Here is a 23,260-nt window from a genome sequence, read left to right on the forward strand (position 1 = left end):
GGACCCTCTACTGATGTCTGTGCTTCTCTCTGTGTACACATCTCTACTCTCCAGTAATCTGTACAAACTCTAGCTCCCTTATTCTTATTTATATAAACTTGTTTCCTTTTCTGCATCCCTCTCCCATCTTCTCCAATTCATTTTGGATGACTCAAGGCCGTCAGCTTTGAAAACTTTACCCCCAGAAGTAGTAATCATTTTTAACCAGTCCTCTCACATTCCCCTCATGATTAATGTTAAGTATTTGCAAGCTTACTGGGGTCAGAAATGTTGTTTGAGGAGTATGTTAGGAGTTTTTATATAAGCTAGTTATTATACTTTGTTTCCTTGTCTATCAACTACATATTTGCTGAGTTCCTGCTAAATTCCCAGCATCATACAAGGTTCTGAGTTTTAAGTAGAAAGTGAGTACAACATTGTTTCTGAAAAGTTTTTGTTCTAGTAGGGGAGATAGAACAGGTGTCATGAAATGTCATGAAAAATGTAAAACTTCTTTTTTTTTTAATTCACTAGATGTTTAAAGATGAGAGAAATTAGTATGATCCGGGTGGTCAGGGAATGCATCCTTTAAACAGACTGAAAAGGGCGTTTGAAAAATTTAAAAAAACCCAGAAATCAGTTACAAGGTATAATGGAAGAAAAAGTACCATTTAGCCAAACAAATTTCATAAGCATACAATAAACAAGAAAAGTTCAAAATTTATGAGGAAAATTGTAAAAAAAAAACTCCTAAAGATACAAACATAAACTTGACTTGAACAAATACTCTGAATAGGAAGACTCAACATCCTAAAGATATCAGGTTTTTCTAAAATAATTTATAAATGTAACATGATCCCAATAAAAATGTCATCAGATTTTTTTCCTTCTAGGTCTGGACAGATTATAAAGTTTATCTGTAGGAACAGATAAGCAAGCATAGCTAGAAGAACTTTGAAATTGAAGAACAGTAAGGATGGGAGGCTAGCCCTGCTAGATAATGAAACATATTATAAGCCATAATAACTTTTAAAATGTGGTATTGGTTCAGGAATACAGATCAACTGAATAGAAGATATAAAACCAAAACCCAGTGGCAGGACTTTCCTGGTGGTGCAGTGATTAAGAATCCGCCTGCCAATGCAGGGTACAGGGGTTTGATCCCTGGTCCCAGAAGATCCCACATGCCACGGAGCAACTAAGCCTGTGCGCCACAACTACTGAGCCCATGCGCCACAACTACTGCAGCTCACGCGCCTAAAGCCTGTGCCCCACAACAAGAGAAGCCACTGCAATGAGAACTATGCGCACCACAACGAAGAGTAGCCCCCAATTGCCGCAACTAGAGAAAGCCCGAGCACAGCAACGAAGACCCAACACGGCGAAAAATAAAATAAATGAATGAATTGATTAAAAACCAAAAACCAAAACCCAATGGCATGTAGAAATTTAGTCTATAATAAAAGCAGCATCCTAAAATCAATGAAAAAAATAGGAATTTTTAATAAGTGGTGTTTGTGATACTGGGATAGTCAATTAAGAAAAGCTAGGATTGGATTCACTTCTCATACTGTACCAGGATGTACAGTATTCACACACTTATATATGTATGTATATGTGTATATATGCATATTTGTATATACAATACACACTCCCCCTCCTTTTTTGCATAGCAGAAAACACCATCATCAGAGTAAATCAATTTCACTAGTAAACCAAAGTGAAAAGAGGACGACAAACTGGAATAATGTTTGCCGCTTCCATTATGGACATTGCATTAATCTCTCAAATTTATGAAAATCCTCTAAAACTGAGGAAGAAAAGGACCAATAACTTTATAGAGAGATGGGCAAGAGATAATGAACAGTGAGTTCATAGAGACAAATACATATTAGCCTTTATATGAAAAGGTGCCCAACCTGATTTATAATAAGAGGTGCAAATTAAAACAGCACAAGATATAATTCCTTTCCTATCATATTGGCAAAAGTCCAGCATTTTGACAAATATTCTCTTGGTGATAGATACAGGTACTGTCATACATTGCTACTGGGAATGCAGAATGGTACAACTTTAGAGAGAAATTTAGCAGTATTAAGCAAAATTACACATATATTTACCTTTTGACCCAGTAGTCCTTATCTCTAAGAATCTGTCTTACAGATATATACTGGGAAATATCTGAAAATATGTGTGTACAAAGTTACTGTGTCACTATTTCTAACAGCAAAAGACTGGAAACAGTCCAAATTTTGATCTTGATTTGCAGAAAACAGCTATAAAAAATATTTCACCATAGGGGAAATTTGAACATTGGGTAGTTGATTATCTTAAACTTTTTAGATGTGATGATGTTATTATGGTTATGTTAAAAGAGAGTACCTTTTAGAAATACTTGACATGTTACAACCCATTACAGTTACTGTTTATTTTGATGCTCAAATTGATCCATGTTTAGCCAGTAGAACCCCTTGGAGTTAAGTCTTGAGTCCTTCAGCCACATCTTTTAGAGATAATTACTTAAATATTTATGAGTGAGATTATATGATTGGAATATTTTTCAAGATAATCTGAAGGACAGGGTTAGTAGAGAGATAAAGATGAATTAAGATTTGTCTTGAGTTGATCATTGTTTAGGTGGTGGGTGTTTTGTTATACTATTCTATCTTCTTTTGTATGCATTTGAAATTTCCCATGAAAAATGTACAGGTAGTAGGCATAAATGAAAAGAGTGCATTTGGAACAAAGTCATTGAAGCCAAGGTAGGCAATTGGCTTCTTATACAATTTTATGTTCCTGGTAAATTTAAAACAGACTCTCTGTATTTCCACTATATCTTATTTGTGGTTTAGTTAGCTGGTGTGTGTGTGTGTGTGTGTGTGTGTGTGTGTGTGTGTGTGTGCGCGCGCGCGCGCGTGCGCGTGCGAAAGAGAGCCAGAGACAGAGAGAGACAGAGAGTTTTAGATTTTTCTGTTAGTGTAATTCTCAGTATTAAACTAACTCAAAAAATACGAAGTTGTTTGTTTATTGGCCCTCATTCATTATAGGGCCTTTGGATTACCAAAAGAATCAATTTGGAGGAAGTGAACATTTTCTCACACTTTCTATGAGTGTCATATTTTCTTGCAAATTTTATTTGGACATTGATTTAGATATATCAGTCGAAAGAGAAAATGGAGAGTGGAATTTTTTTCAGATTTAACATTTGTTCATTTAGTAATTTTTAAGCATGTCATTTTAATAGCTTATAAGGAGCCTAGGTTATATAAAATTGCATAAAGGAACAAAAATCTATTTTGCTCTAAACATTTTTGCTTTGGAGCCCTCATTATGTCTTAGAAAGACAGATTATGTGATTTATTTAATGATATCTAATGACATTAAGCATGATCATGTTAACTTGTTTTCTATTCTACCAACAGATTAATATTAAAATTGGAAATTTGTATCTTTTGCTGGATATTGGAGATTGAATGTAATGGCAACAGAATTTATAAAGAGTTGCTGTAGAGGATGTTTCTATGGTGGAACAGAAAAGCACAACTGTGAGTTTTGCTTTGTTTTGATTTCAACATTTATTTAATGTCTTCTTTATTTGTGACATTTTGTGATATAAATGTAAATGAGACATGTTTCCTAACTTCACGGGGGAGGCAGAAACATAAATGTAAGGCACACTAGCTCAGTATGAAAGTACCTTGGGGCATAGGGGAGAGAGAGATGAATTCAACTCAGGAGACACTCTAGGACATCACCACAAAGAAGATGATCCGTGGTATGGAAGTCTGAAGAGGATTTTAGCAAGCTGAGTGGGAAGCAGGGAGTAAGAGAATGTGAGGATTAGACATGAATATTACAGGTGGATGAAATAGTATGGGCAAAAGTAGGGAAGTATTTGGGGGATAACATACTCTGGCAAATGTTTTAATTTAAATACAGAGAATTTCCAATTTACGAACAATGCATTAAAAAGTGCCTTTCATGAATGAATGAACAACCAATAGAGAAGAGACCTGTAACTTTATCAAGACCCACATTTATCAAGGACTCCTGGAGATTTCGCTTTCTATTGCATGGTTTCCTCAGCTCTTCAAGGTTATGACTGGAACTTTATTTTTCTCTGGCTCTTTCTTATATTTCTTTGTCTAAAGCATAGCTTCTTAGTATGTTTTTGAGTATGAAGGCTTCTTTTTTGCAATAAAGCATTTCATAAATTCCAACACAATAGTAATTGTACTTCCATTCAGTCTATAGACGGTACTAACTGTACATGAAGATTAGCTCTAGGTGTCCCTTACCTCCCCATCCTAAGTCACACAGCTTAGGAATCAAGTATCTCTCAAGATAATGGACAAAATAGGTCATAGAAGCTAGTACAGGGAGAGTCGATATTATTCTAGGGTCAAAGTACATTTTATTTTGTGGTTTGGTAAAGATTTTGGTAAAGACTTCGAGACCTTTAGCTTCTTTTCAAAGTAACTTTTGGTATTTAAGACTGAAATTAACCGCTAGTATTGACAACAAGAATTGTTTTGTTGACAGTATTTTTATTTAAATGACTAGATTATTATTTGAATGCACTGTGGAATTAACTACAGTATAAACTTGTTTTCCATCTATGAGCTCTTTTGTGGAAATGAGACTCTTTAAAAACTGCTTTTACCATTATGATAAGTTAATATACTTTGGCAGTAGTATATTAACTTCTCAAATAGTGGCTAGACAGAATTAATGTAGATTCCAGAGTGCTTGATAGGACCCATGAGTAGTTTGTGTATCAGCAGTTTCCTTTAAAATGATTAAATAAGTACCAAAGCATGTTAGGTTTAGATTATTATATATAAATCTACATACATATTTGTGATTTTTTTCTCTTTTCTCTTCTCTTCTACTCAGTATCTGTGGAAAGAGACTTTAAAGCAGCAGTATCAAATAGTCAAAATACTGCTATCTGTATACCTCCATTGACGTCCGTTTCTGTAAAGCCTCAGGTTGGCTGTACTGAGGATTATTTACTTTCCAAATTACCATCTGATGGCAAAGAAGTACCGTTTGTGGTGCCCAGGTTTAAGTTATCTTATATTCAGCCCAGGATGCAAGGAACGCCTTCACATTTGGAAGAACTTGAAGGTAAACAGTAAAATGGCAGGATTTAAAAATCAACCTGCAGCATTTAAAAGCTGTTATTGCTGTTATTTTGCTCTTTTACATATGTAAAGATATAAAATATCTTTTATGTACAAATTTTACATTTCATTTTTTATATGTTCTGCTCTTTCTGTAGAGGAACTTACTGTACAGTGTTTTTGAAGTCCATTATGAAATCTGATCACAATCAACATTTGTGTGTAGATTTGACCTTTCTAATGGAGTAATATAATTGTAATATGTCAGTTATTCTTCACACATCTAGAAAGAAAAACAATAGAGGAATTATTCTGTTTTAGATCAGTAAATACAGGAAATAGTCTTATTATTTTCTAAAATTTAGTGTAAAGAGAAATAAGGAAGCAATGAAGTATTCTTTCTTCCTTCCCTTCTTTCTTTATTATTATACTTCTCAGTCTAGATACACTTCCCAGCCTAAACAGCCACTTGAATGAGGTAGATTCATTGGCTGAATTTTGGCTGATGTTTTAGAGGCCAATGAACTAAGGAAGATAAAAGGGAACAACATGTAACTCTTGTATTTTAGAAATATTTCATTTTAGTTCATTGAAACACTGTCATTCACAATGATTTATTCCCTGAAAAATTTCAAACATACAGAATAGTTGAAAGAACTTAATGGTGAATGCCTGTATATCCACCACATAGATTCTGTCATTGACATTTTACTATTATACTTTATCACATACCTATCTATCCATTTCTCTAACCATTATTAATCCTTTTGGGGGTAAGGGGAGAATGCATTTCACAGTAAATTGCAGACATCAGTACACTTCCCTCTAAATACTTAAGCATATATATCATTTACTAAAGTTCAATTGTCTACAGTTTTCTTCTTTTGACATAAACTTTAAACACAATGAACTGCCCAAATTTTAAGCGTGTATTTGTTGAGCTTTGACAAAGGGATATACCAATGTAATCCAAACTCCTATCAAGATCCACAGTATTTCTCTAAATATTTTTCCTGCCCCATCCTTTCTCTCTTCTCCTTCTGGGATACCAATTACACATATGTTGGACCTTTTGATATTGTCTTATGTGTCTGTGAGGCTTCTTTTTTTTCCACCTATTTTGCTCCTCTCTATTCTTCTTATTTTTTTTTTTGTATAAGACATTTAATTTATTGGTCTTTTTGGGGAATTTGATGCATCACCAGTGTATTACAACTGAGCCATTAATCTTGTAGCTTCATCAACATTAACTGGTTCATTTTCATGATACTGCTGAGGAGTCAGCTGTTTCTGCAGAGGTTCAAGGGAAAGGCCTTTTGAGAAGCTGCAAGTTCTTTTGTATATCTACAGAAGCTTTATTCACTCTGTTAACTTTTTCTTTTCTTTTTAAAGATTTATTTATTCATTTTATATTTTTTAATTTTTGCTACGTTGGGTCTTCATTGCAGTGCGTGGGCTTTCTCTAGTTGTGGCAAGTGGGGGCTACTCTTCACAGTGGTGCGCGGGCCTCTCACTGTGGTGGCTTCTTTTGTTGCGGAGCACGGGCTCTAGGTGCACGGGCTTCAATAGTTGTGGCACGTGGGCTCAGTAGTTGTGGCTTGCGGGCTCTAGAGCACAGGCTCAGTAGTTGTGGTGCACAGGCTTAGTTTCTTCGCAGCATGTGGGATCTTCCCAGACCAGGGCTGGAACCCATGTCCCCTGCATTGGCAGGTGGATTCTTAACCACGGCGCCACCAGGGAAGTCCTGTTAACTTTTTCATCACTCACAATGTTTATCTTCTTAAGATTAGTGGTAACTGGTTTTGCTTTAGTTTCAACCTTTTAAGCTTTTTTGGCTGGCTATGTGGAATACATTCCTGGACTTCTGCCCTCTTAGTTTGTTCTTGGCCATTGTCTGATACCCTCATGCAGCTGCTCAAGTTCCCGGTGACGCCATCTGCATGCCTCTCCTTTCTGTTCTTAAGGCTGGATAATAATGACCTATTTTCAAGTTCACTGTCTCTTTCCTCCATTATTTCCATTCAGCTGTTTAGTCCATCCAGTGAGTTTTTAATTTTAGATGTATTTTCAGTTGTAATATTTACATTTGGTTCTTCGTTTATAGTTTCTATTTCTTTTCTGTGATTTCTTCCCCCCCACCGCCCCCATTATTGTGAACCTATTTTCTTTTAGGTCTTTGAGTTTTAACATCTTTGTCTACTATTCTGACATCTGGGTCATCTAGGTTTGGATTCTGTGGATTGTCTTTTTTTGAGAATGAGTCACATTTTCCTGTTTCTTTGTGTGGAGTAATTTTGGGTTGTGTTCTGGATGTTGGATGTTATGTGGTGGAGACTCTGGAACCTGTTACATTACTCCGATGGGTTTTTTTTTTCCTTCCTTCACTCCCTCCCTCCCTTCCCTACCTCTCTCCTTCCTTTCCTCCCTCCCTCCTTTCCTCCCTCCCTCCTCCTTTCCATCCCTTCCTCCCTCCCTCCCTAACTTCAGCAGGCAATTAACTTGATTGTACTGTGCTGCAGATTCTGTGTCTTTGGTGGCAGCTGCTATCTGAGCTTAGTTTTTTTATCCTTAGTTGGAGTCTGTCCCACACATGTGTGGTTCAGGGATCAGCCAGATATTTGAGCAGACTTTTAGTCATAGAACTTGAGGTTTTCTCCTTTCCAAGATTCCCACCTTACTTTCTAGCAGCTGTGGTTGCTCTGAACTCTGCGCTCTGTTCTTCAGGCCAGAAAGACTGGGTTTTCTACCGGAATTTTATCCACACTGCACAGTGCCAATTTTGTCCTGCCCACAGGCTAAAAGTCGTTAAAAACAGGTGGCCATTCCCCTTTGTCCCAGAGTCAAGTGCTGTTCAGAATCCTCACTACTTTTGTTCACTCTCTAGTACCTTCAGGGTATTTTGTTTGTTTGGTTTGGTTTTGGTTTAGAGTTTATTGTAGTTATCTACGGGAGAGTTGGGTCTGGTAGCAGTGATAATTTTTTTTTTAAGCAAGGAAGGATGAACCCTAAGCCTGGCCTACCACCCTGTTTTGCACATATCAGCAGTGTCTCTCCAAAACAGTTTTTAAAAGTTCTGGCTCACAGGATACCCTGATCGATTGATCTTTCTCTTTCTCTCGCACTTGTTAACAACATTGTGGTTAAACCATATAAATGGTCTTGTAATCTGTTTTATTCTTATCATATATTGTGAAGCTTTTTAATGGCCCCATAGTACTAAATCACATGGATGTACCATAATTTAGTTAATAAATTCTCTATTTTTAGACATGTAGGGTATTTTATGTATTTTCATTATCAGAAGATAAGTAAGAAATACCTACCTGGCAATATGTTATAGTTTTTCTTTTGTCTTTTTTTTTTTTTTCATTGTATCACTAGAAAACAGATTACTTTTTGAGTTGAATGAGTGAGAAATTGGTTTACACTTAAATTATAGGCTCAATAAAGATCTGGTAAAGCCATCTGATTTTTAGCATATTGGAGAGAAAATTATTTTATTTAATTAGAGTCAGGAAAGTATTCTTGGTGCCTAATTATGGAAATCAAACATGTGTATCTTGTATGTTTACATGAATGTGTGAGTGATGGGCTGATATGGAGATTTTGAGAAGGTAGAGCAGACCACTATCAATAATGACTAAAATTATGTTTCAGATATTTTAAATTTGTTAAGTTGCATTGCTTACTTGCTGATGGATCTGATTATAGCTGCAGCTTACTGCTTTGATAACAGATTGTATTATTAACATTTTACTCTGTTTGCTTCATCCCATATCTATCTACCTATCCATTAAGAGAATGCATTTTGAATAAATATTGAAAATTTTAATTGGGCTTTTGAGAGGTATAAGCAGTTGTGCTACTTTACGTTTAGTTTTATAGCACTGTGATTCTGTAAATTGAGAGAAATGCCTCTTGAACTTTAAAACTGATATCTTTTTAAGGGGAAAATTGGAATTCTTTACTGACTGACTTTTAAAGGAAAAATGGAGTAAGAATATTCATTTTTAGGGCTAGCCTATAAAGATAGAGAGTCATCTTTGGTGCTACTGCTCTTGACAGTGCTACTCTTATTACCATAAACAGACTTTTGTAGCAGTGTTTATGTGCTGAACAATTTAAGAGTTAGCTTATAAGGTGTACAGGCTCCTTATAAGGCTCTCTGGCATGATACCTCCCTCTTGGCATCCCTCTGCCTTTGTACAGGGCTTGGATTGTACACATAGTTATTTGAACCAGAGTGTGAGGATAAGATCTCACTTCATAACCACATATTTTCTTTTTCTTTTCTGAACTCAGTGTGAAGCCACCTGTTTTATTGTTTAGCTTTTTCAGAAAATATTAATTTCTACTGTGGTTTCTATTTTAAATGGGATAAAAAGATTTAAAAGATGGTGATGATTTAAACATTTGAAAAACTTTATGTCTATTATTTCTAATGTGAGTCTTAACTTTGAAAGGAATTTGATCTATTGTTTTACCCTTTAAAAATTGTGAGAGATAATACACATAGAAAAAAGGAACAAAACAGAAATTTACAGCCCAGTGATTTGCTACAAAGCAAAGTGCGTGTATGGTCACCACTCAAATAGAGTGTTACTAGTAAAACAAAAGCTTCCATCTTCCCCCTTTTCAGTCACTCTAGAGTAATCAGAATCCCAGTTGTAATAATCATCACTTTCTTGCTATTTTTACTTTTGACCACCTAAGCACATACCCCTAAATGTTGTGGTTTAGTTTTTTTCTGTTTTCTGACCTTTATATAAATGAAATTATATATTCAATATATATTCTTTTGTTATGTGTTTTTTATATAAATGAAATTACATATACAATATATACTCTTTTGTTATGGGTTCTTTATATAAATGAAATTACATGTTCAGTATATATTCTTTTGTTATGAGTTCTTTCATTCAACATTATGAATGAGTGGTATCTCATTGGAGTTTTAACTTGCATTTCCCTCATGACTAATGAGATTGATCACTAGGTCATGTTTATTGGCTATTTGGATAGCCTCTCTTCTGAAGTACCTGCTCAGTCTTAAGCCAGTTTATATTTGGGCTTGCCTGTCTTTTTCTTACTGGTTTATGGGAGTTCCTCATATATTATGGATATGAGCCCTTTGTCAGTTATATATGTTACACATATCTTTTCCCACTCTGTGGTTACTTTTTCACTCTCTTTAAATAGTCTTTTGACCAATGGGAATTTTCAATTGTAATGTAGTTAGGCTTATTAAAATTGTTTTTATGGTTAATACGATGTTCCATTTAAGAAGTGCTTCCCTGGTCTAAGGCCGTGAGAACTTTCTTATAAATTTAATTAAATATAGAAGTTTTATTGGTTTGCCTTTAACATTTAATTTAGATCTACAGTCCACATGGAATTTATATTTTGTGAATATGTTTTATTGGATTGAAGTGTTCTTTTTTTCTACATCAATATCCAATTTTCTTATCACCTTTTATTATTATTTTTTTTTGGCTGCGCTGTGTGGCTTGTGGGAACTTCCCCCACCAGGGATTGAACCCGTGCCATGGCAGTGAAAGCCCATAATCCTAACCACTAGGCCCCCAGGGAACTCATCACCTTTTAATGAAAAGACCATTCTTTACCACTGTTATGCAGTGCCACATTGATTATAAATCAAGTGTCCATAAAAGGGGTTTCTCTTTCTGAGCCTTCTACTCTGTTCCATTGATCTTATTATTGTTCAAATATTCTATTCTTAATACTGAGTAGAGCAAATCTTTCAATCTTGTTTTTCTTCTTAAGGATTATATTTTGGTGTTTCTTGGTTCTTTATGTTTACATATACTTTTTTTTTTTTTTTTTTTTTTTTTGCGGTACACGGGCCTCTCACGGTTGTGGCCTCTCCCGTTGCGGAGCACAGGCTCCGGACGCGCAGTCTCAGCGGCCATGGCTCACGGGCCCAGCCGCTGCACGGCATGTGGGATCTTCCCGGACCGGGGCACGAACCCGTGTCCCCTGCATCGGCAGGTGGACTCTCAACCACTGTGCCACCAGGGAAGCCCCCATATAAATATTTTTTATTCTTCTTTTCGTTATTTGATTTCTAACTTTATTGCATTGTGGTTATAGAACATACTCTGATTTCAGTCCTTTCAAATTTATTGAGACTTGCTCAGTGTATCTCAGCATGTGGTCAGTTTTTATAAATGTTCTGTCTTTGTGAAAAGAGTGCATCTCCAAAAAAAAATGATTATCTTTTTTACTTAAAAGATGTTCTTTCTGCAGTAGAAAAATAAAGGAAACGCCTGTCACAAAATTTAGAATTATCTGTAGGGCAAAGAGGAATGCCAGACATTTATCAGACTGTCTTGAGAGCAAGGTTCATGACTGACACCTGGGAGAATACTCCACACAGTTAGGCCTGAATAAACATCTGCTCATTTTTTTAGATATCAAATGCATGTGATTTAGTATTACTTGAGACATTTTTTTCCCTTTGCCTTGGGTACACCAGTTGTTGGCTAATAACTCCAAGAAAAGGGTGTTGTAAAACTTTAGAAACACTTGCTTTCAGGATCTGCCAGAGCATCTTTTGGAGCTAGAAAGGTAGAACTTTCCAGTTCGTCTCAGCATGGACCCAGCTATGATGTATATAACCCATTCTATATGTATCAGCACGTGTCACCAGATTTGAGTCGGCGCTTTCTTCCTCGTTCAGAAACAACGAAACGATATGGATCAGGTATGAAAAAAATTTTTCCTCTTTAACAAATGTAGAAATCAAATTAAATCTAAATTCTGGAAGAAATGATTCATTTTATGAAAAGCAATTTAAAAATAAAGAGAAAAGCAGGCTTCAGAAGTGATATGATAAACATCGTAACTTCTCTGTGGTTTATATCTAATGTAAAAACGAAAGATTAATGAGTTATGTATATTGGTAGTTCCAAGTTCCATTTTGTTTGTCCTTTTTTGAAAGAAATTTTATTTTTAGATTTTGCACATATTTTATATAACATCTATCCATTCATATTCTACAACAAGTATTTACTAGCTCTATTTATTTTCTGCTCTATTCAGTGAAAATGATGCATTTAGAAACTAATGATGAGATTAGAAATGTAAACAAAGAAAATAGAAAATGCCTAAATGATTACCAGTCTTCTTTAATTTAATATTTGAGACTGTATCAATTATAGACTATCTGTACATATCTGATTCACAAAATTTTCACTGATATTCAGGAAAAATATATAGCTATCTCAACCACTGAATTCAGGCTGACGTACTAGAAATAAAGTAGAAATACTTATTTAAATATGTATTTCATCACTGTGCTAGACTATACAATTATTACACAGAATTCCATTCTTCAATGATCTTATAGTTTAGGAAGGAAACTACATATACAGACTCGAAATATAACAGTACATGGAATTCAGTATTGTAATAAGTGCTCATTAAATAGTTGAATTGCATTTAGTACAGAGGACTTACATCCTCTTAGATTATTCTTCTGGGATGAAGAATTGGATCATGTAAGCAAAAAGAATGAATTTTTCCTGCTTGATATTTGATGTGGATGTGAAAATGTATTGTTTGATTTGTGTTGGTTTCTGTTTCAAACAAAAGTAAAATAATTGAAAAGCAATTTTTAAACTTGATTAGAAGGCTTTGTCTCTTAAGTAGATTTGCATATAATATTCATGCTATATTTCCTATAGAGATTCAGTTCATGGTAATTAAGTAGAATTAAGTGTTTCTCCTTTTTTTTAATGTGTGTTTTTTTAAAATTTATTCATTTATTGTTTATAAACAATTATGGTTTCTATTTTAGAAACCATAATTTGGCTGTGTTGGGTCTTCGTTGCTGTGCGTGGGCCTTCTCTAGTTGCAGCGAGTGGGGGCTCCTCTTCATTGTGGTGTGCGGGCTTCTCATTATGGTGTCTTCTTTTTGTTGCGGAGCACGGGCTCTAGGCACGTGGGCTTCAGTAGTTGTGGCACACAAGCTCAGTAGTTGTGGCTCGTGGGCTCTAGAGTGCAGGCTCAGTAGTTATGGCGCGTGGGCTTAGTTGCTCCGCGGCATGTGGGATCCTCCTGGACCAGGGCTCGAACTCGTGTCCCCTGCGTTGACAGGCGGATTCTTAACCACTACGCCTCCAGGGAAGTCCTTCTTCTTCTTTACTATAAAAATAAGTAATTTTCTCATGTCCCTTTGTAGTTTGTGACTTAAGGACCAATAGACTTCCCAATTCCCCTGGACTAAGCAAGTCTATGTTTGATCTTACAAGTTCATCTCAGCAGTTCATTGAGGTAAATTATTTATATGAATTTAATTATATGCAGTAATTTATTTTCAAGCTAAAACTTCAGAAATGTGTGAATTACATTAGGAACAACATGTTATGTATATTTTGTAGATGTATCTGTCCTAATAGCTAAAGAATAAACACTTGGCATTTCCTATGTGCATTATTTCAGGAAGGTCTCAGTTGAATACTAAAAGGCAATAGTTTTTCTCTTGTTCTTTTATGAATCTTACTTTTCTCATGGTATGTAATGAGGCAGTCTTGAGGCAGTTGGAATTTAAAATGTTATACTTAAAAGTGCTTATTGATTTGACTTTTCTTATTGAACATAACTACCGAGTTAGTAAAACTTAGTATTTCTATTGAGATGTAGAACTTTAATTATTCATTAATATTAACACAATGTTCTCCTTTTTTTGAAATAGAATTGAGTTTTTTGATGTTTAAAAAATGTTTTTTTAAATAAAGTAAGCTGTGATTATTATTTTAAAAGTAGAAACCAGAATTAAGCAAGGTAAAAAGAAAATCACCTATGTTCCTATAACTGAGAATAAAAGTACTATGAAAATATTGTTATAGGTACCTGTGGACATTTTTCCATGTGAATGTATATGCATACATTTAAATGGAAATGTATTCTTAATAATCCTCAGTTGAGTTAATTTTTTGCAGAATTAATTCTTTATAGCACCAGTTTTTTTTTTACCGTATCAGAATTGTTTGAAGAACTTGTTAAAATACAGATTGCCAGGCCTCATCCCCAGAGCTTTTGATTCAGTAGCTCTGCATCAGGGCCTGAGTTTGTATTTCTAGCAAGTTCCCAGGTGATGCTGAAACTGCTGGCCCAGGGGACTATGCTTTGATAACTGCTGTTTTATAGGTTTTTAGGTAACAGGGCACTTCCAAATATATTCTGATTTTCATTAGTATTTGCAAGTATGACATATAAACAGTAATCTCTTCCTCCTTATTACAAAGCCAAACCAAAAACAGCAAAGGCTTTCCCATATATTACCTAGTAACATATTTACTATTTTCCTGGTAACACACACACAGAAAACCTTTTCCCCCTTTACTATCTAAAAGTGAAAAATTCTGACCAGTAACACTGTCAGAATGATTAGCACTCAGTTTGATATTAGGGTGGGTATTGGGGCATCAGTTTCAGAATCCTTAAAGTCTGATATGCAACATCTGACTAAAGAAGAATTTTATTTGTAGAGACATGATTCATTGTCCAGTATGCCCAGTAGTTCTTCTTCAAGGAAAAATTCTCAGGGGAGTAACAGAAGCCTGGGTAAGGAATAAAGTATTCTACTTTTATATTCTTAAGGGAATTATTTCTACCCAGTAGTATTTTGAATGTAGTTATGATAAGGTTAAAAAAAGTCTAGATGATTATATGTATGTTGTCAGTGTTATCTGCATGTGAATACTCAGATCAGATGGTCCATTTTTTAGTGTTCAGGCATAAAGGCATCTTTAAAATTAAATATCTTTCGTTTGTTTTAAAGTATGTTAGTGAGGGAATTTCCAGAAGCATACAGTATTAAGGCCATATCAGTGTTATTTGGGAAAGTTTTTCTTAGTTTTAACTTAAATTTTTCAGGTTATAATTGGGTTAAGTTTTTAAGCCAGGTACTTTTTATAGTATATCTTCCCCCAGCACTTCAATAAAAGCATTGAAGTGTGATTTTTGTGTTAATAAATTGACAACTTTAAAAAGTAATTATAGCAGTTTTCAGTTGTGCTCTTAAAATTGGGTTGTATCAAAACTCAGTTGGATTGGAAGGATTGTGTAGTAATTCAACCATCTTTGTTCTTTTACAATGCAGATACAATTACTCTATCAGGAGATGAAAGAGATTTGGGGAGATTAAATGTGAAAATGTTTTATAATTCTTCAGTAGAGCAGATCTGGATCACAGTTTTACAGGTAAGTTAATACAGTTAATACAAACTTTTCGTACATAATTGAATATTTAGACTATAAATTATAAGCATCTACTGTTGCTCTGTTCCAGGGAATGGGTCAATACCTTCTTTGGAATTTAGGGTTCTATAGGATTTTACAGAAAATAGTATTTAATAAAGAATCTAAAGAAAAATAAATCTATAGGCATGATGGAAATATGTTTGCTTTTAACCTCAAGAAGGAAATTGATATGATGTCTAAAACACTGTCAGATTATTTTAATGTTGATGAAACAGAAGATCTCAGTAGACTAAAGTTTACTTTTATAGTTTTTTTATAAATTTATTTACTATTTTTGGCTGTGTTGGGTCTTCGTTGCTATGCACAAGCTTTCTCTAGTTACAGCGAGCGGGGGCCACTCTTTATTGCGGTGTGTGGGCTTCTTGTTGTGGTGGCTTCTCTTGTTGCGGAGCATGGGCTCTAGGCATGCTGGCTTCAGTAGTTGCAGCACGCGGACTCAGTAGTTGTGGCTCACAGGCTTAGTTGCTTCGCGGCATGTGGGATCTTCCCGACCAGGGCTCGAACCCGTGTCCCCTGTATTGGCAGGCGTATTCTCAACCACTGTGCCACCAGGGAAGCCCTATAGTTTTTATTTAAGTCATTAACTCAAGAAATGTATCAAATATTTGTATTGTCAGGGTCCTTTGTAAAACTCAAACTGTATTTTTATTTTATCTTTCTAGTGCAGAGATTTAAGTTGGCCCTCTAGTTATGGAGATAATCCTACTATTTCTATAAAAGGAATACTAACATTGCCCAAACCAGTACATTTCAAATCTTCAGTCAAGGAAGGCTCTAATGTAAGTGTTTGTGTTTGACTATCTTTTTATGTTTTTCTCCTATTTGTCACTTTAACCCATGTAAAGAATTGGAATAAGAAAGTGTTTTATTTTTGGAAAACTACAAATTATGTACCCCTTGCTTTTTTAAAGATCGTTTTGAGCCTCAGAAATACTTGATATTTCATTGTCCAATATTAAGATGCATTTATTTTTTATTTTTTTTTAACATCTTTATTGGAGTATAATTGCTTTACAATAGTGTGTTAGTTCCTGCTTTATAACAAAGTGAATCGTTTATACATATACATATGTTCCCATATCTCTTCCGTCTTGCGTCTCCCTCCCTCCCACCCTCCCTATCCCACCCCTCTAGGTGGTCACAGAGCACCGAGCTGACCTCCTGTGCTATGCGGCTGCTTCCCACTAGCTATCTATTTTACATTTGGTAGTGTATATATGTCCATGCCACTCTCTCACTTTGTCACAGCTTACCCTTCCCTCTCCCCATATCCTCAAGTCCATTCTCTAGTAGGTCTGTGTCTTTATTCCCATCTTGCCCCTAGGTTCTTCATGACCATTTTTTTCCCCTCAGATTCCATATATATGTGTTAGCATACGGTATTTGTTTTTCTCTTTCTGACTGACTTCACTCTGTATGACAGACTCTAGGTCCATCCACCTCACTACAAATAACTCAATTTCGTTTCTTTTTATGGCTGAGTAATATTCCATTGTATATAAAAAGAAAACCTTAATCACTAAAATATATAGAAGATGAGTAATATCTAATGAAACTATTTATTTTTCTTGTATTTACTTTTCTTGTATAAATATATGTGTCTATATTTTCATCCTCTCTCCCCCACTCCACTTTTGCTTTGAGAAATAATTGCATGATTACAATTAATTTCTTTTAAATACTTTCAATGATCGTAACTGGAAGACTTATCATCCTGAATTTGTTTTATAGATTCTAGATTTCACTTTAAATATATCTTCATTTTTGTCTTCTGATATGGGTTGAATGGTTAGTGTTTTTCCATACAAATGCAACTTCTACAAGAGCATATCATTTAAAAATAAGGTAATTCAAATGACTAATAAACATGAAAAAAATTTACTCTCACTAGTATTCATAGATATACAAATTTAAATTACATACTGCTTTCTCTTTTCTTTCTTTTTTTGCTTATTAAAATTAGGAAAATTTTACAAGCACTCTAGACCATAACACTTTCTGGAAATTATTTTGACAATATACATTAAAACCTTAAAATAAGATTATACTAAGTGAAGTAAGTCAGAAGGAGAAAGACAAATATCATATGATATCACTTATATACAGAATCTAAAATATGATACAAATGAAATTATTTACAAAACAGAAATGGACTCACAGACAGAAAACAAACTTATGGTTACCAAAGGGGAAAGGGGTTGTGGGAGGGATAAATTAGGAGTGTGGGATTAGCAGATACAAACACTATATATAAAATAGATAAACAACAAGTTCCTACTGTTGTATAGCACAGGGAACTATATTCAGTATCCTGTAATAAACCATAATGGAAAAGAATATGAAAAAGAATATATATATGTATAACTGAATCACTTTGCTGTACATCAGAAACTAATACAACATTGTGAATCAACTATACTTCAATAAATGATTTTTTTAAAAAAGAAAAAAACCTTAAAATATTTATACTTTTTAACATAGTGTTTCTACTTGGAATCTACTTCATGGCAATAATCTAAGATGCAAACAAAATATATATAAAGTATTCTTGGCAGTTTTGTTCATAGAGGAAAAGTTGGAAACTAAATGTTTCCCATAGGGGAATGGTGAAGAAAACTCTCGGTATACCATGTATTTGTGTATTTGTTTCCTATGGGTGCTGTTAACAAAGTAACACAAACTGGGTAGCTTAGAACAACAAATATTTCTCTCTCACTGTTTCAGAGGAAGTCTGAAATCAAGGTGTCAGCAGTGTTGGTTCCTTCTCTGAAGGGGAATCTGTTCCATCTCTTCCATGCCTCTCTCCTAGCTTCTGGTGGTGGCCAGCAATCCCTGTCGTTCCTTGGCTTCACTCTAATCATTGGCTTTCATCTTCACATGGCCACGTGTCTTTCATCTCCATGTGTCTCTGTCTTCACATGGCTATCTTCTTATAAGGACGCCAGTTTTATTGGATTAGGGGTCTGCCTACTCCAGTGTAACCTTATCTTAACTTCACAAATTACATCTTCAATGACCCTATTTCCAAATAAGGCCACATTCTGAGTTACTGGGGGTTAGGACTTCAACACATCTTTTTTTGGGGGAGACACAATTCAAACCATAACATCACGTGATAGAATACTAGGCAGCCATGAAAAATAATGTTTAGGAAGAGTTTTTAAGGACGTGGAAAAATGTTCTTAATAAGTGAAAAAGCAGTAATCAAAATTTATGTGTAAATATTAGGATCTCACTTTACAAAAATATGCATTGTAGAAAGTCTAGATGGAAATAAATCTTAACTCTGGTTTTAATCCTGATACTCACAGATGAATACTTAGTGAATTAAACACTTTGACTTTTTGATTTTCAAATAAAACTAAGCTAACTTAGGAAAAGTTAGGGGAAAATGTTCTCATATTAAAACTTGCTTGGAATCTTTTAAAATTTATTATTTATCAAGTTGTTTAGGAGTCCCCTATTATGGCAAAATGTAAAGTAAACCAGTACACGTACTTCATTTGTAAGCTCACTGCATCTGAGTTTAAAAATTAAACATTTTATGCATACTGTATTATTGATGTGATCTATGGCTTGAGATTGAAAGAAAAAGAAAGCGCAGGTGGTTGGGAGGTTCTCAGAAACACAATTCTGACTACACAGACATAAGTGATTACCGTAAAAGTGAACATTTGGGCACAGTATCTAAAATATTGATGTTAGGAAGTTTGTAAGCAGAAAACAGTCTAGTGTCAAGAAGATGTTAGGTCACAGTAAGCCAAGGTTTTAAAAATATTAAAAGTAATAAAAAGAACATTTGAAAATAGTCTGGGCATGGAAAACACTGACTTGCTGCCTGCAGTGGAAGATTATGAGAGAAGGTAGAACTTGGAACTCACATTTTTGTCTTCTCTTATCAAGGAGATCGATTTTCAGTTAGGAAAGAGTGGAACAAACATCACTAAAAGATAAAATGAACCCCAAATTAGATGGGAAGAACATTAGACAAAGAATATCTCCTTTAAAGAAATAATTCAAGTCTCTTATTAATGTGAACAAATTAGATTTTACATACTGTGAGAGCTTGCATGAGATTCTTGAAGTACTCTCATTAACTGTTGAAGAAGTGTGGTGAATAGCAGGAATGATACTCCAGAACCAAAGATGGAGAGCAACCTAATTTTTGAAAAGGGAAAAAGCTGTATTCTGGTGAACTTGGTGTTGATATTGACTAAATTCCTGACTAAGTAATTAAAAGGATTTGTGAAATTAAGAAGGGCAGTATCCAGAATAAATTTTGGAAAAGCAAGTCATGGCCATTCTCATTTTCATTAAAAAATATTTTTTGTTATTGTAAAAATATTAAATTTGCCTTTCCTAGATTATAAATGTTATTTTTGTTTATTTTGTATTGGTATATGACCCTTTTTTCAGTCATTCTATTAATATATTTTATATTTTCTTGATTTTTATTTTAGACTATTGAATTTATGGAAACGTTTGTATTTGCTATTAAACTCCACAGTCTACAAACTGTAAGACTTGTATTTAAGATTCAAACCCAAACTCCTAGGAAGAAAACTATTGGAGAATGCTCACTATCACTCAGAACTCTTAGCACACAGGAAATGGATTACTCTTTGGATATATCACCACCTTCAAAAATTTCTGTAAGTGATATAATATGTAAAGTATTTCACACTTTGAGAATTATTTAATGGTTGAATTTTTGTTTGTTGGAGTATAATTTGAAAACTAGAATATATTAAAGGATCAGGAAGGCTCTCAAGAAGCAATAGTAACATAAATGTAATGTAAAAAAGTTGTAATTATGTCATTATTTAATAATTTTTTTAAAAGTTGATAAAATTAACAGCCCCTTTTCTTTTTCCATTGGAAAATAACCTTAGCGTTACTTTCTCCTAGTACATGTTTAATTAATATTTCATACTTCAATGTAATAACCCTAAGTATGAATAATTTTAAATAATTTTTTAGGTTTTTTTTTTTCAGTAGCTAATAACTTAGGAAAAGCAAGACAGAATCAATAAACTCCAAACTCAATGAGAGATTGCCTTGAAATAGATTAGGAAAGTTTTAATCATGAGTAAGCACCGTGTCCATAAATTGGGTAGAATGGAGGATCTTACAGCTGGTGTTTTTTTGTAAAGAATTTCATTATCTATAGTGCTGATTGATTTTTGAGACCCAGTAGTTGCTTCTTTCAACTAGCCAGCTGAACACTGTTTAAGTTGTTTAGAAATTCCTAATGATTTAATTATGTAGTTTCTGTGTCAGGATAATATATATAGAAATCAGTCATAACGCTTTATACGGTTGAACTTATATGTGATTTTAAATTTACATAGGATTTATATTTTACCTACTTTCAAAAATATTTAAGGTGCTTGAAGTGGTTCTTAACCTGGCTACACATTAGAATCACCTGGGGAGCTTTAAAAACAAGCCCATACTTAAACCATTAAATCAGAATTTGGGGAGGAGTGAGCCAGAGGCATCTGTAATTTTCAGAAGCTACTCAGGTGATTCTAATGTGTAGCCTAGCTTGAGAACCACTGAATTGAGAGGAAATTAGGGATTAAAAAATAAAGAACAAAAGATTAATCAAGAAGAATTGAAAAATCTTGTTATTTCTTGTCTATTATTTTCTGTCTCCATACCAAATGTGTTTTCTTTATAGCATTTATTATAACTTAGAATTAAGTTACTCGTTTTAAAAAAAAAAAGGCTTGAGCTTCCATCATTTTTCTTCATTTTTTACTGTGCCCGTAGTAAGGGCCCATCATATTCTTGGCATTGAATATTTGTATGTAGGTTGATATGAAAGAATAAACGATGAATGGAAGCATGCTAAATTAGATTGTTATTTTCTGTTAAAGTATAGCAAATTTGTTTTCTAACTGTGACGGGAGTTTATCACTTACATCTTGTTTATCATTTACATCTACTACTAGCTTAGTAGACAGTAATCTGCAACCATATTTTACAAAAGGCACATATTACTATTTAAATGGATAATTCATAGATTGAATCTTTTTAATATTATTATAACACAGCATTTTATTATGATTGCATATCTGACTTCTCCAATAGCCTTGAGATTTTCTAGGGCAGTAATCTGCCTCATAGGTTTTTTGGTTTTTTTAGTAGATTAAATCTTTAAAAATTAGTATAGAGTATAGTAGAAGATAACTCAGCAAATGTATTTTCTGGGGAATTGAGACATAATCTTAATCTGCCTTGGAGAATCTGAATGAATGATTATGGCACAGTTTCTACAAAATTATATTTTGCATATCAGATGTTTTATAAACATTTGTCTATCTGTTTTATGCCACGTGCTAGGGATACAAAGATTGATGGCTTGAAAGAAGGGCTTTCAGGCTATATTGGACCAGTAAATTTATATTACTGAGTGTGAATGTTTCTTCTTATTGGCTAAAAGCAAGAATAATATGCTTTGTTTCCTGTGTTGAGGAGGAAAATCGATATTCTAATTGTGACATTGAAAGAGCCAGATTTACATACCCATCCTTCACACTGACAACTGTTTTATCATGAACAGCAGAATTTTCATACAGAGCTAATAGTTTCCTGAGTACAGAGTTTTTGACCTTAACAACTAGCTGACAACTCAAATTTCTGTGTTGAATAATGTAGAAGACATAAGGTTCCCCTGAAGAAATAGCTGACATTTGAAGAAACTTAGCATATGACTGACTTGGTCCTAAGTGATTTAATGCTCACACCGAACTTACGAGCTTGCTGCTCTTGTCATCCCTATTGTGGAGAGCAAGACCTTGAAGCACTTGCCTGAATACAGCCTGTTGTTGGGGAATCAGGATTTGAACCGAGGTATTCTGATTCCACAGCCAGCTCTCTTTACCGTGTCGAAGAAAATGATCAATTAACAGTCTATAATAGGAATCGAAAAGAGTTTTATTTGAGCCAAACTGAGGACTATAGCCCAGAAAACAGCCTCTCGGATAACTCTGAGGAACTGCTCTGGAGAAGCATGGTTTTCAGCACAGTTTTATATCTTGTCAGAAAAAAAACATCAAACGAGTCAGGGATACATTCCTTCAAGGTTTACAGCATGTGCACAGCAAGTCAGTATGGCCTTGGCACCTGGGAAGGGAGTCTTATCCTGGATGGGGGACCAGCAGTGGCATCCCAGGAAGGGAGGCATTTAATATTTTTTTTTTTTTTTGCGGTACGGGGGCCTCTCACTGTTGCGGCCTCTCCCGTTGTGGAGCACAGGCTCCGGACGCGCAGGCTCAGCAGCCATGGCTCACGGGCCCAGCGGCTCCGCGGCATGTGGGATCTTCCCGGACCGGGGCACGAACCCGTGTCCCCTGCATCGGCAGGCGGACTCTCAACCACTGCGCCACCGGGGAAGCCCTAATCTTTATTTTTAACATGGACATTCTTTACTTCTGGGCAGTGCGCCCTTTTCTTTAATAATTAAAGCAGATGTACAATGTATGCTTGATAGGCCACAAACAGGCTGTTTTCGTTATAGCATAAAATTCAAGTTAACTCATGTGTAAGCCAGAATGACTTCCCCAGACCTCAATATGTGAAAATATCTTTTATCAGCTATGTATTGTCCCCCTAAGAGGATATTCTCAAAAATCACCAGATAAGGGATTTCTTTAATTATGCTTAACATTTTATCCAGGAAGCTCAAAAAGTTCTCTTTTCTTTAAAAAATGACACATTATTCAGGAACAGAGGTCGTATGTTTTATCTTCCACAGTTTTGTGCTCATTAAAAATGCACTTCATGTATACCTACTAATCGATTAGAATTTTAATTTTTTGGTTATTATGAGATTGAAAACCACTTTGAATAGTTTTTCATGA

The 23,260-nt window shown here is 34.7% G+C and overlaps 1 protein-coding gene and 1 pseudogene across 7 annotated transcripts in view; one reads left to right on the top strand and one right to left on the bottom strand.

The window, feature by feature from the left end:
* The window catches only part of TC2N (tandem C2 domains, nuclear), a 47,174-nt gene that overhangs the window by 12,203 nt on the left and 11,711 nt on the right, over positions 1-23,260 (top strand). For all 6 annotated transcript variants that reach the window (XM_079912346.1, XM_079912345.1, XM_079912348.1 and 3 more), the window contains exons 2-9: positions 3,402-3,524; positions 4,876-5,109; positions 11,662-11,829; positions 13,309-13,400; positions 14,618-14,693; positions 15,232-15,332; positions 16,055-16,171; positions 19,853-20,044. In XM_079912346.1, the coding sequence (XP_079768472.1) occupies positions 3,458-3,524; positions 4,876-5,109; positions 11,662-11,829; positions 13,309-13,400; positions 14,618-14,693; positions 15,232-15,332; positions 16,055-16,171; positions 19,853-20,044 (1,047 nt within the window). In that variant the 5' untranslated portion in view covers positions 3,402-3,457. The remainder of the gene's footprint in view (positions 1-3,401; positions 3,525-4,875; positions 5,110-11,661; positions 11,830-13,308; positions 13,401-14,617; positions 14,694-15,231; positions 15,333-16,054; positions 16,172-19,852; positions 20,045-23,260) is intronic.
* Positions 5,162-7,424, bottom strand: LOC307181666 (ribosomal biogenesis factor-like; annotated as a pseudogene). The gene is made up of 2 exons: positions 6,873-7,424; positions 5,162-6,377 (listed from the first exon to the last, which is right to left on the bottom strand). The product of its transcript is annotated as a ribosomal biogenesis factor-like (transcript).

Source organism: Stenella coeruleoalba, assembly GCF_951394435.1.
Source record: "Stenella coeruleoalba genome assembly, chromosome: 2".
Taxonomy (NCBI): Eukaryota; Metazoa; Chordata; class Mammalia; order Artiodactyla; family Delphinidae; genus Stenella; species Stenella coeruleoalba.